At 40.4% G+C, this 16,755-nt stretch overlaps 1 protein-coding gene across 1 annotated transcript; it reads left to right on the top strand.

Moving 5' to 3' along the window:
- Positions 1 to 4,287: 4,287 nt before the first annotated feature.
- On the top strand, positions 4,288 to 16,513 carry T265_13879 (hypothetical protein; the record flags this gene model as incomplete). Its single annotated transcript, XM_009170947.1, is given in 11 exon segments — positions 4,288 to 4,400; positions 5,724 to 5,797; positions 6,401 to 6,456; positions 7,654 to 7,793; positions 9,613 to 9,686; positions 11,941 to 12,056; positions 13,059 to 13,175; positions 13,259 to 13,357; positions 15,949 to 16,130; positions 16,138 to 16,252; positions 16,265 to 16,513. Coding segments are annotated over 11 exon segments (1,335 nt in total), but the record flags the coding sequence as incomplete, so codon positions are not given.
- Between the last annotated feature and the right edge of the window lie 242 nt (positions 16,514 to 16,755).

The following is a 16,755-nucleotide window of genomic DNA, read 5'->3' as shown; positions in this document are numbered from 1 at the left end:
AAACGTATGAGATAATAGTTGGAAGAGTGTATGATCCGGTAAAATATTGGTGAAAACAATAGTTGGTCAGGTCATACGTTTGCTTATTTCGGTTTGTTTATTTCGAAAATAACCCGCAATCCGGGAAATTCAGAATCATTTTTGAGCATCCAAACCATTAAACTAAACGTCAGAAAAATGAAAATAAGTTTTCTAAAGTGGATAAAGTAACGGGCGAAACAGAGATATCGACCACTACATAAGTATCAGTGAGGGCGCCAGGAACATGTGCAGTTCGAAAGCGACAAATGTCAAAATATCTCCACTCCTAGTACCCTGTTGAAGCCGCCATTATCGCATGTGTTGATAAAACTGCTTATGCTCTCCACGCCATCTCAAACTTTGGGCCTTGTGGCACTCAGGATTAAAGAAAAAAATCAGCGCTTTTACTTTTAGAAGGCAAACCTCCGTGGTTCGACAGACGCGTGTGACACGGTCAATTATGTGCTCAGTAACTCATAGGGACAAGATATGCACCATCCTCGTACAGTTTGGCCTATTTTCTCCAAGTCTGTACATCAAGAACGGTGAAGCTGTTGAAGATGACGTTCTACTGGACTAGACGAGGTCATTCGTAATTGGACTAAGCATTGTTACGAATTATCGTCGGAGCACATTGACCGAAAAAAAGAGGTCGTTTGCTCAACAACTTGGTTCAAGTCTGGTTGTATGACAGACAAAGTGTCGATCTTCAAGACGAGAGGTCGATCTTGTTAACGCATCTACAGCTAATGTAACTACCTCGAGTAACCCGTTGCGATCTTCAACCTTTAACACAACCAGCGAAGCCCATTTAATGCTTCCACCCTGTAATAACTGACTGAGCAAATATCGGAGCTATCAGAGGGCTTTAGTAGGTGGGTGAAGTGAAAAACCAGTAAGATGGGAACTCAGTGCAGATATACTTTATACCGCATGCTCGAGGAATTGAGTAAAAGTGGATGGCATCTGATAGTTGAATACCTTATGCAGCTGCATCAATGAAGTCGGCCAATCCAATACGATGTGCAGGTCAAACCTCCGGGAAGCAATCCAGCTAACCATAGGATCCGGACTACGATGAACAACCGAGGACGAGCGGAAGACTGGAAAGTTTGCTTTCAGCTCTGCTATTTGACCCAGGTTGCCTTGAGTAAATACTTCTCTGACCTTGTGAGCTAGTCACTGATATACACCAATGATAGGAAATGGCGCATTCGTATCAAGCCTCTGAGAAGGACAACGGCATTCTGGGCAAATGTACAGGTTGAATTTCAACCTTGCTTGCACATGACGCCATCAATAGATCTGAACGTGTGTTTTTTGGAGCCTCTGGATCGTAGAAAACTGCTGTAAGCTGGTTCCTAATAGAGTAACAGAGTGACAATATTTAGATCAACTTGATTCTGCTCCCCTAAAGCTACCGGGACACAAATACGCCATAAGTAAATATATGAAACGGGCCAGTGGGTCTTCAAATGTCTGCCCAGGTGTTGAATTTACATTGCGGGAAAACTATTTCGGTTAAATCCTAGTACATCCTTATCCACAATTAGGGTTAGTTCACTTGTAATGTTTTCTTGTTTGCTGATTGTATACTTCTAGCGGTCAGTTTGCAAGCAAAACTAATTCATAGGTGACGTTTGAGGAAAATACATTCATTTTAGTTCGATGGGTTGTGATCCGTTTGATGACTTCATTGCAAACGGGCATCTTGAAAGAGCTCGGGTGAACTCTGAGTAGAACACATGCTTGAGTATGCACAAGTTTTCCCAGCCAAAAAGTATTTTTATCTTGTATTACTACGGTGTGTTTCTTTACATTGTGCGAACCATGGTAACTGAGCATATTGTGTTGCGCTACCGCAAACATCAAAAGAGACAGCCAAAAACACACTGAAATCCATTCAGACTAATCTTTCCTCCATCCTCAGTCCCAAAATGTTCTGCATAGTACTTGGCGACATGTACTGCAAAAGACATCACCCAAAATTCCCAGCTGTTTTGGGTAAGTCGAATTTAAAATTTTAGTTAAATCACAACATAAGTCAGATATTATGGCATAACTAGACGTCCTTTATACTGTAAATGATATTGTGAACTGGCTGCCCACTGGATGGCTTAACGTCGTGTCACTTATTCACTGATAATGATAGAGATAACCAGGGAGACAAACTTCCTGTTTGGTAATCGTTTACTTAGTAGTATCGTAGATATCATGACAAATACGTTCCTTATAATTCAATGAAAGATGTTGAGCTTTCAGTTGTTCATTATGTAGACAAACTTGGTTTCATTGAAAAAGGCATAATGGTTGAGGAATATGAAGCCAAGGGCCTCACTGTTAGATTAAGATTGTGTTATACTACTTAAACTAATGACATTTTGTAATGTTCAAGCTGACAGCGTGAACGAAAGTGTAGAGAAAGTTTGCGACGAATTGTATTCACTCCCCAGGGATAAATACCGATTCTATTAATTCCCTATATACAGAAAAGAAGCGCAAAACAACGGGGCAAGTAAGGGTTACATCGTATTTATTTCACAATATATAAATGTGAATGTAACTGTCTTAAAACATCTGATATGATTAATTGCATTTGGCTATCCGATTTTAATTTTTTTGAAGACAGCTTTTACACTTTGATTCCAGGTCGTTTCTGTCTCTGAAACTTTGCGCATAAATAGATGAGCATAAGATCAGTTTAGAAACACGACTGCAGAATATTAAAGATCGGTTTACATGCTTCACAAGAGACACCATGCATTCGAAAATCACAGAATATCGACGTAAACTCGCATGATGAATAATTCTGTTGCGCTGCATGGATCCAGTATGTTCATGTGTAGTGTTTGGCCGTGAGAATGCACGGTACTGCCTATTTCACGTGATTAACAAAATATGGCATACCTGACTGGCTGCCTGTTTTATGTGTTCTTCAGCAAAGCTAGTAGTCTATCATAGACCTGATGATCGATGACATCTCACCTTGTGATAATACTCAACTTTGGATTCACTCAACTTCGACCTGTTGGAGCTCAGGTGGGTGGCTATGGTGGTTCTCGACCCTAAATGATGAAACGCAAGGGTGCCAACATCTCCGTATCCAAACGAAAACCCGTAGTTCGTCACATGCCTGATTCACTCGGTCAGTCTGAAGGTACCAATTATAACCGACAAAGTGGTCACAGTATCCCAAAGACAATGAAGGTACGAAATTGTTGTTTTGGTATGGCGATTGGAAATGCACACACTTGGTTCTTGATTCTGCCTGAGAAAAAAGCATGTGTTGACTATTCCACAACCGTTCTTGATTCTGCCTGAGAAAAAAAGCATGTGTTGACTATTCCACAACCTGTGGATCATCACTGGTGACTGGTTGTTAACCAGATAAGAATCTTGGAGACAATAAAGTGTGAATTCAGAGCTTCAGATGCTGAGATGAGCCCACTTTAATTACGGAAACATATTGTAATAAATGTTCCTCTTTTTGGTTACGTTGACAGCTTTCAACAGCAAAACAACTTTTGAGCAGTATCCATGATGTCCCTTTGACTGATATTAATGATCAATATTCGATCCTTGGCAGTACGATAATTTGTGTTTTTTTAATGGCTTAGAACAGCTGACAAAACTGAGCATATATTGAGCTGGGAGTGTGACAACTCTCTGAAATGTTCTTGGCATTCACTAAAAAACCACGGTTAACCACCAGCGCATTTAGGCTCCATCGCAAATATTAAGACAGCGTTTTACTAATAAGCTATAGAACTGTTTTTTTTTGCTTGCAAATCCTAGATGGTATGCTCACTGGACAGTATCAGAAATGATAAGTGCAGACAACAAGCGGAGCTTTTTCTTCATTTCAATTTTCGGGAAAAGCTCATTCAACCAGGAAGTGATCGAACCAAAATTATCAAAATTCCCTGGCTCGTTTTAGTAGCAGGACATTTTCTTCACCAGTTCAACTGTAAAGGTCGAGAAACCAGAACTTGTTCTTCTTTTGCGCAATAGGTAAAGCTGGATTCCGACAGGTAGAATGCTCAAATGATACCAAACACGGAAACAGAAAGCCCAGGTGACAGAAGACGAAATCTTGCTAGAACCTATATCTTGTTTTTGAACAATATCCAAGATTCATAACAAGCAATGCCTATCCTGAAGCCGATGTTGTACGCGGTGATGATTACGGAAAAGTATACAGCGACATACCAGAATAATGCTTTCATGTTACTTGATATCTTGGATGTAGTGTTTGTCTTTTTGTAGTCGGTATGCTTTATATGCGATCGACCAGTGGATGAACCGGAGCCGTTGACGGGTCCTTGTGGCACGTACCATGGGGGGTGCTTCCGATGCAATGGGTGTCGGAGAATTTTAAGGTAATTTATTTGAGAATAATTGCAATAGATGAAATGGCTGAATTTTAGCACTCGTATTTTTTTTCATCCTAAATGTGGTACTGATACGTACATCCAAATTAAGAGTCCACCTAAAATTTGGAGAGCTTAGCATATTTTTTTAAAAAAAAACAGAGTCCTTTATCTGCACAAATGGGCCTTAAAAGTCCATGACAGCCATAATGATGTTTTCATTTGAAGAATACTGGATTCATTTGGCAATGTTTCTCTAAGTGTTTTTCAAGGGTTTGTGTTGTCAAAGCAGTCACGAGTGAACCTACATATGGCGTCATACATTGGGGTATTGTTGAGATATTGCTAGAAACAATACAAAGAAATTTCCATGAGATAAGAGCTATAGTATAATGTATCGAATTGGTGTGTGTAGGCGATGCATATGAAAACAGACCCTGAGTAATCGTCAATGGTAATTCTAATGAAATAGCTGTACTCCTTATTTACAAGTGACATTTTATCTAGTTTGGATTTTAAGTTATAAAACTCAAATGTCCTAGCTCTCCAGCAGACCTGAGTTTTCCTCAGTTATACATCGGTTCCAACCACTCAATCGAGAAATTATCCAAGTGTCGTTTTACCACAAATAAATGTGTGAGCAATGTTAGGGAACCAAATGCAAAGCACAAAAACACCAGTTGAAATTGCTCTCATTATTTAATTTGTACGGTTATACAGTCCACAACAAACTATCTTTGAGCAAACTAAAAAAAAGTAAGATGCTGAATGCGGAGCTTTAGGAGAAAAAAATCAGTCAAGTGGATCTTATTCGCATCAGATCAGCTGATATGGTCATGTGAACCGACCATCGGCTTACTCGAATGAGCTGAGATACTTCACCAAAGAGATGAATTAACTGATGGTAGGAACAAAATTTCAGTGCATGATATTTCGGAAAACATGAGCTCTACGCAGCAAAAAATGGTAGGGTGAGGGGAATGTGTAACCGAGTGATAAGTGGTAGCAAATCACAGTGGAAATCGAGAAATCACTTGAGGTATCAAAAACTTCTGGGGCAATGAGTTCACGAGTCCTCACCACAGAACACCGGGTTTCCCGACTGATACAGTATTGATTATGGTCATGTAGCAATCCCATCCATTAGTTCAGTAAATTCTTATGCTAATGTACTTTGAGCATTGCCTTATTATTAAATTTCCGGCCTTATAATAGTTGAAAACATCACCGGTAGATAAAAAGCTTCCATTACTGATCACTTTGAGTAAGATGAGTCATTGCTCAGAGCAACTCGCCTAACTAATTCTTTATCCGCTGTTATCACTTTTAAAGCTACGATCGATACAAAGTAATCCAAGCGAAATTGTACTGCGAGCCAAATTGCGAAGCCTATATGAATGGACACAGTGAGTCAATATACGCGATTTGTCTGTCAGATACCATTGCAACCGAAAGGCATTTTTCTCTTACCAGACCAGTAAATCTGTGGATCTCGTTTATGGGCTTGACAACGGATGCCTCTAAAGATCGAAATAGAAAAATAAGTGTCACGAATTTGTGGTTTACGTATATTTTAATACACTTGTAGTAATGCAGTGTATGAATTGCGTGTTATCCCTCATGGTTCACAATTTTTTCTTGTTCGATACAGTGTATTCGGGCCTGAACAGGCGTTTTACCTAAGCTTAACAAGAGGCTTGGCAAGCATGCTTATTGTATAATTTGTTTCATAAGTTTGTATGCATTTAGGTGAAAAAACGCAATAAGCCTGGAAGCTGTTTACAATAACATTTATATATCAGGAGTTTTGTAATTTTGTAGTATATGGAAACGTTGCGTGCGTTTATGTTTCGAGGCATATTAAAAAGCGAATTCTCTCAGGTTTATTCCGTTCACTGTCTAGCTGTGTAACTGTTTGCCCGAGGGATAGCATCGAATTCGAGAGTATTTTGTTCCTTTTCTACGCGGCCTAACTGATAAGAACTCATCCTTTCTCGTTCTAACAACAGATGATGTTGCACAAAAAATCGATGCTTTCAAGAAAGAACGTTATTCCAAGGAGAAGGTAGGAATTTTACACAGCCTCACGATAACCACGATAACTCGATAGCCAAAAATAACCTGGTCGAATGCCATCAACATGTTGACAATTTGTTGCACACTTAGAAAAGTTGATCGAATTGCCGTTTTATTCTTCTTTGGATATATATATTACAGTAATTCCTGCCGGTGGGAATGCCATAGAAACCAGGAGTTTCTGACCTTAATCTGGTTCGTTATTTTTATCACGAAAGAGTTGTACCCCCAACGTCAATTATTTCCTTGACTGTCATCCACACTCACGTTTTTGTTACTGGTAGTCTCGAAGTATTTCCTGCTAAATAAGTACATTATTACCTTATTTAAGTAACGAAGAAACCGGGTACAGTTCATGTTCTGGATTTCCTCACATATTTATTATAATACGGCAGATGCTCCACTTATTTCAGCGTGATCGTTTTGTATCTTGTCTTGAGCCTACTTTATTTGCTTCTCAATTCTGGATAGATATGATCCTATAGCTTGAGCTGAGTGTAACTGCCAAGATTGTATATCACATTTTGACGCACTAGCGTTACCATAAATTTTATGTGAAATGCCTTCCGTTTGGAATGTTGAAATTTGGAAAAGCAAACACGAAATGTTTGCATTTCAGTGTCTGGTGCTCTGGCAGGGAGCTTTTTGTAAAAACTTGCCAAACGATATTCAGGTTTCAAATAATTAAACCATGCTAAAGAAAAGCACACTGTGTGGCTTTAGAAGTAAAAGAATGCCAAAACCAATCTTTGGAGCATTCCTCGTCCTTTAGGTAGAAATACCCTACACAACACATATGACCATCCTAGTTGACGGAGAAATAACACTAAGCAACTGGGGGCACTTGAGATCTTAACTTGGAATTTGCCAGCCCTGGAAGACCCGTTGTTCACTGATGAAAATGAGGAGGAATATAATAAAGAGGGTGACATGTAAAATGCGAAATGGACTACCCATTAGTGTAGGCTATATCTACTTAGTACTTCATTAAAACAATGTGCTGAAAGCTTCAAGGACCATTTGCCATTTTCTAGCTTAATCCCAAAATCTCAAGGATTTCTGGAGAACTGGTGACGTCGTACCGGGTTGTCTTAATCTGTAATTAAATAACATTCCTGGTGGTGAGTTAACTTATCTAGAGCTGACGTAGCGGATCTAAATTGGAATACATTTGCTTTTGCATCAGATGCCTGCTCACCGGTCAAAGCTCATTCAGAAATGCCCCAAATGTCTCCTGGAAATCGGATCTAATGAATATGTTACCGCGTTGGACAGAAACTACCACAGGGAATGTCTGAGTTGCCGTCATTGCAATCGTGTGCTTCTGTAAGTGCAGTAAGCTGAAATATTATTTCTACATAGTTTACTCTTTTTAAATATGAGAACATTCATACAAGTAATACCCATAAAATTTAAAAGTAGGTTGAGTTTGCAATTTGTAACTGAACAGCTTGTAAGGGCATATCATCCCTGAGCGGATGGAAATATGTGCGTCATATTCCAAGGTTACCTTTCTGCTGGACAAATCGGTAGCATATTTTGGTGCATGCTTTGGCTGCTGATGAGCTGATCGTGACAAACTCCCCTCCGCCCTCTGATTTTTTAGTTTGAATTCCTGCGTTCCAGCCAAAGAGATGCATTGCTGAAGGGTCATCTATTCTCCTTTGGTATCAAATAGTGAGAATAAATGCGTTAGGAATGAGTACTCGCTGCCATTTCTAGTGAGTATTCAATACAGATAAAATTACCAAGAATCGTGTGCTAAACGGTTGTTGTCCTTACTGGGGCTCTGAATTTGTTAAAGACGGCATATTTAAACACGTTGTTATTCATAGAATCGGGAGAAATGTTCACAAAATGCAAGAAGCTAAATTTTTCTATAGAGGAGAACGTCGGCAGCTTACGTAGCGTAGATGGTCGTTGGCTTGTTTGCTGAGCTGGGTTGCAAACCTTTCATCACCAATCGAGGTGACATCGCGGTCAAAGGTCATCCCCGGCTACCATCACGTATATCAACACACACGTAACACTACTGAACGCACAACTACTAACCCACCGCTACGCACAACTACGCACTGATGATATCACCTCGATTGGTGATGAAACGTTTGCAACCAAATTTGCCCAGCAACCGACCAAGACAACGACCAGCTAGATTTTTGATTTACTAAACCGGCGGAAGAACGTTCGGAATATTTCCATGGTTTTTTGAGATCATATGATAAATACAGTTTATAAGTAGCATGTAAAAATTAAACCAAAACAATTATGGTCAGATGCCACAATAGTAACCACACGTAGAACGCAGAGGCTTAAATTTGCAACCCAACGAGAAATCCAAGCTTTCGGTGTCCACACCTCACGTTTGTCGACGAAACCACCGGAAAAACAATACAAGAAGAAAGTAAACGGGTACACGTTGGGACATATATCCATTTCATTCCGAGTTGGTGAGCAATGATAATGTTGTTGACGAAACCAGTAACTTAAAAAAATGATTCACCTGTGGTCACATCTGAATTGCATTCAATTCACACAATGGTTGAGATTCGGCATTTTATGAGATTTTGTTGTTTTGAAAAGTAAAGGAGCGAGCAGTTTTTCTGTTTTTAAGAACGTCAATTAGCACTAGGAGTTGTTGCTTTCGGTGATTCTTTTGAGCAGCTACATGCGACTTCAAACCTTTGCTAGGTTTATTGTTGACGCAAATGACTTCATGTTTATTTTTTACAACAATTACCTTTATAATCTGTTATCCACTGTCAACTTCTGGCATGTATATATGCAGTAATCCGTTATTAAGTGGCCATCTGTGTCGATTTTTAATAGCGACTGCATCCAGAATGTTTGGCACACATATGTTACCTGATTACTTCCTGCTTTTCCGTAAAGGCCATTTTCTATTGTGGCGGAACTCTGAAAATTGAGCTGATGTTGTCGCCCGCTAGAATAATCAAACGATTTGCATCGGTTGAAGAACGCATTTAATTAAACAGTCACAAATACTCTGCAGAAAGTTGATTTTCTTAACAAAATGACCAATGGCCTTTTGCTTTTCTGTCAGTAAATCCAAGCTTTCAAGAAATGACTTAATTGCAAAATAAACCTGCTGATTTTTTAATAAATAGTGTCTTTGCCGTTTCAGTGAATCTCAGTACAAAGCCATCGAAGACTTTCCTTGTTGCATTCCTGATTGCCGTATGGAACGGGAGGCGACATGTAAGACAATAATGTCTTCTAATTTATGCTTCCACTTCGTAACTTTGAGGGTAGAGATTTAGACAGCGATGTCAGTATGAATCCGACAAATCCAGAATCTACATGCAGTTTGAATGCCAAAAGCATGTCTACCTATCACGAACGTATTACGAACAAAGTGAATGTCAGAATTTTACAGATATAGAGCTTTCGGGGTCTAGAGCCCGAACACGAAAATTAGCTAATAATCTTGATGTTCTCATCTAAGCCCACCAGAACAGCAACAAAACACCGTTTGTGCCCAAGTTTGTTTTCGTATGACATTTGCTAGGGCCATGTGACTGCCCAGGACAATTCGGGCGACGAAAAATCTATGTATTCTTCTACTTCAAATTTCCTCATAACATCATTTGCACTAAATATAGGGCTTAATACACCGAGGTCTCAAACCACAAAGATTTTCATACCTAAAGTTAAGTCGTATTCTAAGTGCACATTTGCGACTGTCTATGAGGACATCGTATTGAACCTGACCGCATTTGTTAGGATATTGAACTTTGCTGCTTTGTTTATCTCGCGGGAAACGGAAATCGTTATTTTGGAAAAATATCTGCTTGTTCTAACGATGTCGATAAAATTTAGGACAATTCAAATGACACCGTAACGGTTCGGCTGTGAAACCAAGCAAGCCATACTTACGAAGTCCACAGACGTCAACGTAGTATGCAGGGCGCTGTTTTTATGCTTAAAAAAGACACTTTTGTGATACTTTTGGTGTCAGACTGCAAAGTATCCCGCTGATGGCTGGTACTATGGCGTGAGACGTGCTAGACAAAATGGGACAACCAGCACATGTGAAACCCGTAGTGAGTAGGAATCATACTAAAACTAATAAGATGTTTGAGTGACATATTGTCATGTCGTGTTCTTAATTACCGCTGTTACATTTCCAAACCTGAACGAGAAATCGGTAACCAATAAGACAGGATAGTGATGTTATTACAGAAATCAGTGCAAAAGAATGCGATGTGGTTTTTTCCGAAATTTGCTGAATTACATAATGCATAAACATTATTTGGCACCCCAGTTTCTTTTAAGCTGATAAACTGACGGATAACATGATATTACTATTAACCGATTGATAAATACCTCCAATATTTATCTGTTTGCCCATTCTAGGGGTTTTAATAAGACCATGGCAAACACAACACAGCTGACATTGCTTCTGTGTGAAACGTAGTAATATTTGTTTTTTTTTTAATTTTTGCTTGTAAGAGAACATGGAGTTAGAGATTTGGGTCCAGAAAAATTTCATTAACTGTGGCTGTCTTACGGTCGAAGGGTCTGGTTTTATATCCGCTCTCCACAAATTATGAGGAAGGTTGGTAACAAATCTTTTCAGTCTTGGACAGAAAGGTTACACCCTGTACCGGAGAACGCCGCAGTCATGTCTGAGACGTATCCGTATAGATATTTTACAAGTTGCACGTTTTGTTTCTTTACTCAGTTTTTCTTAACTTGTGCCACGTAAAACGTGATGTCGGAATTTAAGAACATGCATGAATATGAGTGTGACACGCTCTCTTATTCCCAATATCTTTAGAAAATTGGACAAAATATGGCGGGATCGAGTAAACATTGGAAAGGAAAACCACACATTCTATTCTCCAGCGTTTACATCACATGAAACCAGCCATTCGGCAGTGAAAAAATAATGCATATGTATCGTAGATTTTAAAGCCAAACTGAAGAAACCCCGTGCCTTTTACGTTGGTTTCCTCTATAGGCGAGCCTAAGTACGCACAGTTTGTAGCTAATTATTGAAGAAATCCCATGGGTTGTAGGGACCGGGCGATTGTCACAGGACAGATATCATTGTACGGTTTAAGTCGGAGGGTTATCGATGAAAATGTCTCCTCTGCACATATATTAAAACAGCTATTACTTGCGACAGCATGATGCTACACTGTACGGAATGTACGATCAGAACATATTTCTGACGTTATTAATTCTCTGAATCTTCTTGCCTGCAGAAAAGCATATTACCAAAACTTTCCCAAGTGGACGATTCTGTTTTTTTGTAGAACAACATTTGCAAAACTGCAGAAAATGCACCGACTACATCTTTATGAAAACAGTGCAAAAACTCTTTAAACATATTCATCTTNCTCATATCAACAGGCAAACATTGTTTCGAAAAAAAACAACTCAACCAACCACTCTCTCCAGGGCATTTTTAAAGACACTCAAAATACTTTTCGAATTTTTTTTGTAGCGTGTATGTCTTGTATGTATGGGTTGAAGACGTACTTTGCAACCTATTCAACAGGGTCCCCGAAAGTGCCATCTGAACCTGCTTCACCTCGTTATCTATCACTTAGACGGACACCGGTACGTCACCCAAAATTTCCATGACTGAACGCTATTTTAAAAGTAAAATTGCTTGTCTCCCGTTTTCATACGGAATTTCATGCACATGAGTTTTGGAACATTTTGTGCTAGACTGTACGTACACTGGTATTATATATGCATCCCTTAGCCTTATCGTGCAATTAATAAACGACATGCACCATATTTGAGCCTTATGATATCATACCTGTTTGTGCGATTATGATCTTCCCTCGGATCTATACCGGAACCAAAAGCTCTGCCTAAATCTTCAATATGTCTAAAAAAACAGTCAGTATTTTTCGGCCGTAAGCTGGCTTCGCTGTTTTGTCGATTCTGCTAGAAGAACCTAACTTGTGTGCTAAACTTCCATTGTACTGTCGAACATCCTCAATAAAATGGGTTCTCGATTGCGGAATTTTTGAAAAGTCTAGAACCACTTGTACATATGTATGGTTACACAACAAACCGCGTAGTGTAACTAGTTAAGATGCCCCTAGAGAAGGCAATGTTTTGCAACCACATGGCCAGAGACTAAACACGCCCAGGGTCTAATAAACAATCGTCATACATCTATTAAAAAGCACTGTTCAGCTCCAATGGATAATTTTTCAGTGTGCATGCAGATTTCCATAATGATGAATGTTGCGAGCGCATCTTTGGTTCAGCGATAAAAGGGTTGGTGTCTGGATATAATGAAAATGGATGTTTTTACCTGTCAAGATCAGCAGTGGGATTTTAGGTGATGCACAGCTTCAGATCATATGAATATGAATGACCCCGCAGTATTGTCCCTACGATTAAGTCCAGTGATCTTACTACGGGAAAGCAACCTGTTAAGTGAACTAGAAAACTACTAAACCACTCATTGCATATAGAACGCCGTGGAACACAAAATTGTATCTCCGATATAAAACTAAATAAAAGGGCAGATTATATGCCTCGCGGATGTCAGTACATTAGTGCATAAATATTTTGCTTCATTGGTTTAATTTTCAACATTAGAGCCCTCGTCCAAGGTCCATTTCGGTCAGCTTGAGCAAGCCTGGACACACAGCGGAGAATCCCAAGATTTGCGTTGCCAACCCTGAAAGGGTTGCGCGCTTGCAACGTAAACTAGAGGTAAGGAAATTTCAATCTGATATAATATGTATATCATCGCCACAAGCTGACTGGTTTTCAGAATTCGCATTTGCTTCTTTTAGGAAATTCAAACAATGGCGCTTGAAAAAATGAATTGCTACGTATGCGGGAAGAAGGTCTATCCAGCGGAGCGTTTGAGCATTCTAAAACGGATTTATCATGTGAGCTGCTTTCGATGTAAGGCGTGCAATAAACCCCTCGGGTAAGCATGGTCGATTTCTCAATCCTTCTGAAATTTCTGCCACAAAACTAGCGTTTTACAGCCTATACTTCCGTACGATCAGGTTTAGTTTTGCCACTGTACCTTTTATTGGTCATACTGGATATAAGTAACTATTTGTACACGAAGCACTATTCACGGGGCGAAACCCCACATTGGAAACTTTCTGCTACTGAGCTGTGCTTGGCCAGGACGCAAAATACTTCAGGGCAATAGTTTGCTGTGCAGCTTCCTGGAGATACGCTTGGCGCAGAGCTCTCTAGTTAAATTGGTCACGAAATCCCTTCCTCTATAGTGGTCCTCAGTCATTCGAGGTAGAGCTTCTGATGCGCGGGACAATCTATATTTCTTTGAAGAGCTTGCAATCTCTCGGCACTAAAATATGGGAACATCCGATGTGCATGTTGAATACTTCTGAACCATGCTTGTTAAGGTTATTTATTTTTTCAGGCACCTAGCAATTTTGCCCATTTATTCTGCATAACTGCTAAACACCCGCTGCTGTATTTGATGACTCCTCATTTTTACCGTCCAGTCAATAATGTCTTATTGACCTTATTTTCAATGCTAAAGAGAACGCCGTAGAAACATCGACTGATATGCCATGCTTTGATAATGCGTGTTTGGTATCGTTTCGACAAAATATCCAGGCCCAATGTGCGGTTAACTCGCGTGAAGTTTACTCATTTACAGTGATCACTTTCATATGGTGAACACCAAACTATGCTAACGCGTCCGCACAGCACATTTGAACGTCCAATAAAGCTGGAGAAGTGGCGGTAAATTAACATCGATAAGACTTTATTTGTGCAAACAACTGTTGGGTTGTAACAGCCTCTGTAACTTGCCCCCCCCTGCAGAGTGATACAGCCAAATTGGTTGAACCGTAGGCACTAGTTTGGGGGCATTCAGTTTGAAGTGGCCAGTTAAGGTAACAGGTGTTATTGTTTATCATATTTACCTGATAGAGCCATTACTGAATTAAGCTATTAGCAACGAGTACAGTAGATTGGTACCTGTTATAAGTGATGGGCCAATCACAAAAAGTTCAGTCGAGCAGCAAAATTAGCAAACACGTCTAGACGTCCATGCTTTGCTACTACATGCTCTGAACCGCACACACAGATACATTGTGCTCCATACCATATCTAACAAGTGTGTTTCAAAGACGGCAGGTGTAAATGCAGAATAAAGCAACAAAACACACACTGAGGTTTGTCCAGTGGGGAATTGAAAAGCGAAGCATTTAAGCCTCGGTACACACCACAACCTGTGATTCGTGATATTTGAAGTTAAAACGTAACACAAGGCATCTATAGAAATGGGTATTTGAGGGAAAGCACTCCGATGGGGCTTGAATCCTTTTAGAAGAATGAGTACTATATTTGGTGGCATTCAAACTGAGAAGTGCTTACATTTGTTTCTTGGCAGTCAGATTCAGTAACAATGATTACATTCGTCCCCATGCGGTTAATTTAGAATCCTTTACTATGTACGATTGTCAGTGTTAAATGCTCGAAGATATGGACTGGACGTTTACCTGGAAGCATTGCACAGCTGGGTCACTCACTACTTTGTATTCCCATAATTGTACACACTGGCAAAAGCATCGAAAGAAAATTGTATATTTTGTAGACAGTTGGACAAGGAAGCATGTAGACCATCTGGGTCTCTGTCAAACTTAGCATCTGAAGATCCTCGTTTCCTCTAGTACGCATCGTAAAGTCAGCCTGACGAGAAGTTTGCAGTGACATAGATTGGAGTTCTTGTTTCAGACGTAAGGATTCAGGCATAAAATGTGACAGAATGCAGGTTCAAAAAGCCTCACTTGATACGGTTGTAGCAAAAACCTGGTTTAAGAAGTTTGGGGAGACATTAAAAACGTTTTCTCCAGGACTGACGCCACCAACAAACTTGTGTGCCATTTTTTAAGGGGGATGTTAAATTTTATCGCTAATTAGTCTAGTTTGGTCTATGATTTACACAGGATGACAAAGAGGTTGGACACGATCTAACGTTGTCACCTTGATTTGGTGGAAGGGCTTTGGTGCTGCAATGGCTGACTGAAACGTCCTTTCACAGGGTTGACCAGGAAGGCCAGAAAGGGTCAGTCAGATCAAGGACTATGAAATCAGTTTGGTCGTCCGCTCAGGCGACAAGCCTATCCGCCTAAGAAGTGGGACAGCAATGTCTTACTTCATGCGCCCTTGGGCTGGGCCTACACTCTGCAGCGAAGCAAGTCAGGCTACTGAAATATAGGGCTGGGAATGATCCTGAAATAAAACCCTACTGTCCGATGCCTCGTTTTGTTCAGTTGTGAAGCTCAGTACACCTCGACATAAAAAACGCGGTCTGTTTGTAATGTTCACTTCTGTCCCAGCGGAATGCTGTTTTCATCCCGAAAAATATACGTGCTACCAAGAGATATCCGGCCGATTCGTCGAGAAAGAAGCACGGCCGTTGCGGTCCTTGCTGGCGATGTAAATGCCCTCCTTGGAATCACATCTATTTGGTCTATGCGGAGTTGCGCAGAAAACTGAGAACGACTCATCATGTTGGGTGGCAATCCTTAACTGCTTCTGGCCAGTACAAACGTTTACCATAAACTTTCCATGGCGTAACCTGGCGGCCAAAAATGCGAGTCACTCGTGGATCCAGTTGTATAACTTGGCCGTCAGCCACCGGTGGAGACGATATTTGAAAATGCCGTTCACGTTGGAGTACACGACTTGGTTCTGAGTACACCATAGTGCGTGCACGCTTGGCTATTCGCTTCATTATAGGCCCCCGAAAGCCAGCACGAAATTTGCTAATCCATCACCTTCGAAGTAGTAGGGTAGTACAATAGAGTCGATTTGAGCTAGCCGAACAACTCTCTACAGCGAACCGACGCTGTACTGGTGACGAGAACTTGGATGAGGTTTGGCGGAATGTGAGAATAAATGTGCTAGCGGAGTTCAGTCCTGTCCGTCTGACCTCTCCAATGAAACCAAATGATCGCTGGAAATCGTCGAGACCGCAAGTCGTGAATGATGCCAGGAAATCCCTAGCGGGAGGCAATGAATACGACGACGCACGCAAATCTCTTAAAGGCTAAATAGTGAACAACCTTAGGGATGACAGAGCTATGGTGGATATCGGAAGCTCGGGAAATAGAGGAGGCTTTTGTTACCGGAAACAGTTATGCTATATATCAACTGATACGATTGACTGGCCTTAGGGAAGCAGCGGTCAGCCAAACGGTAAGTGAAAACGGCGGCTCATTAATTCACTTGCAAAAATGTCGCCTGGAATGATGAGCCGAGCGCTTCAAAAAACGGTTCAGCTTGTCCGTCACAA

Source organism: Opisthorchis viverrini (assembly GCF_000715545.1).
Source record: "Opisthorchis viverrini unplaced genomic scaffold opera_v5_112, whole genome shotgun sequence".
Classification (NCBI taxonomy): Eukaryota; Metazoa; Platyhelminthes; class Trematoda; order Opisthorchiida; family Opisthorchiidae; genus Opisthorchis; species Opisthorchis viverrini.
This window is presented reverse-complemented; position numbering and strand designations above follow the sequence as displayed.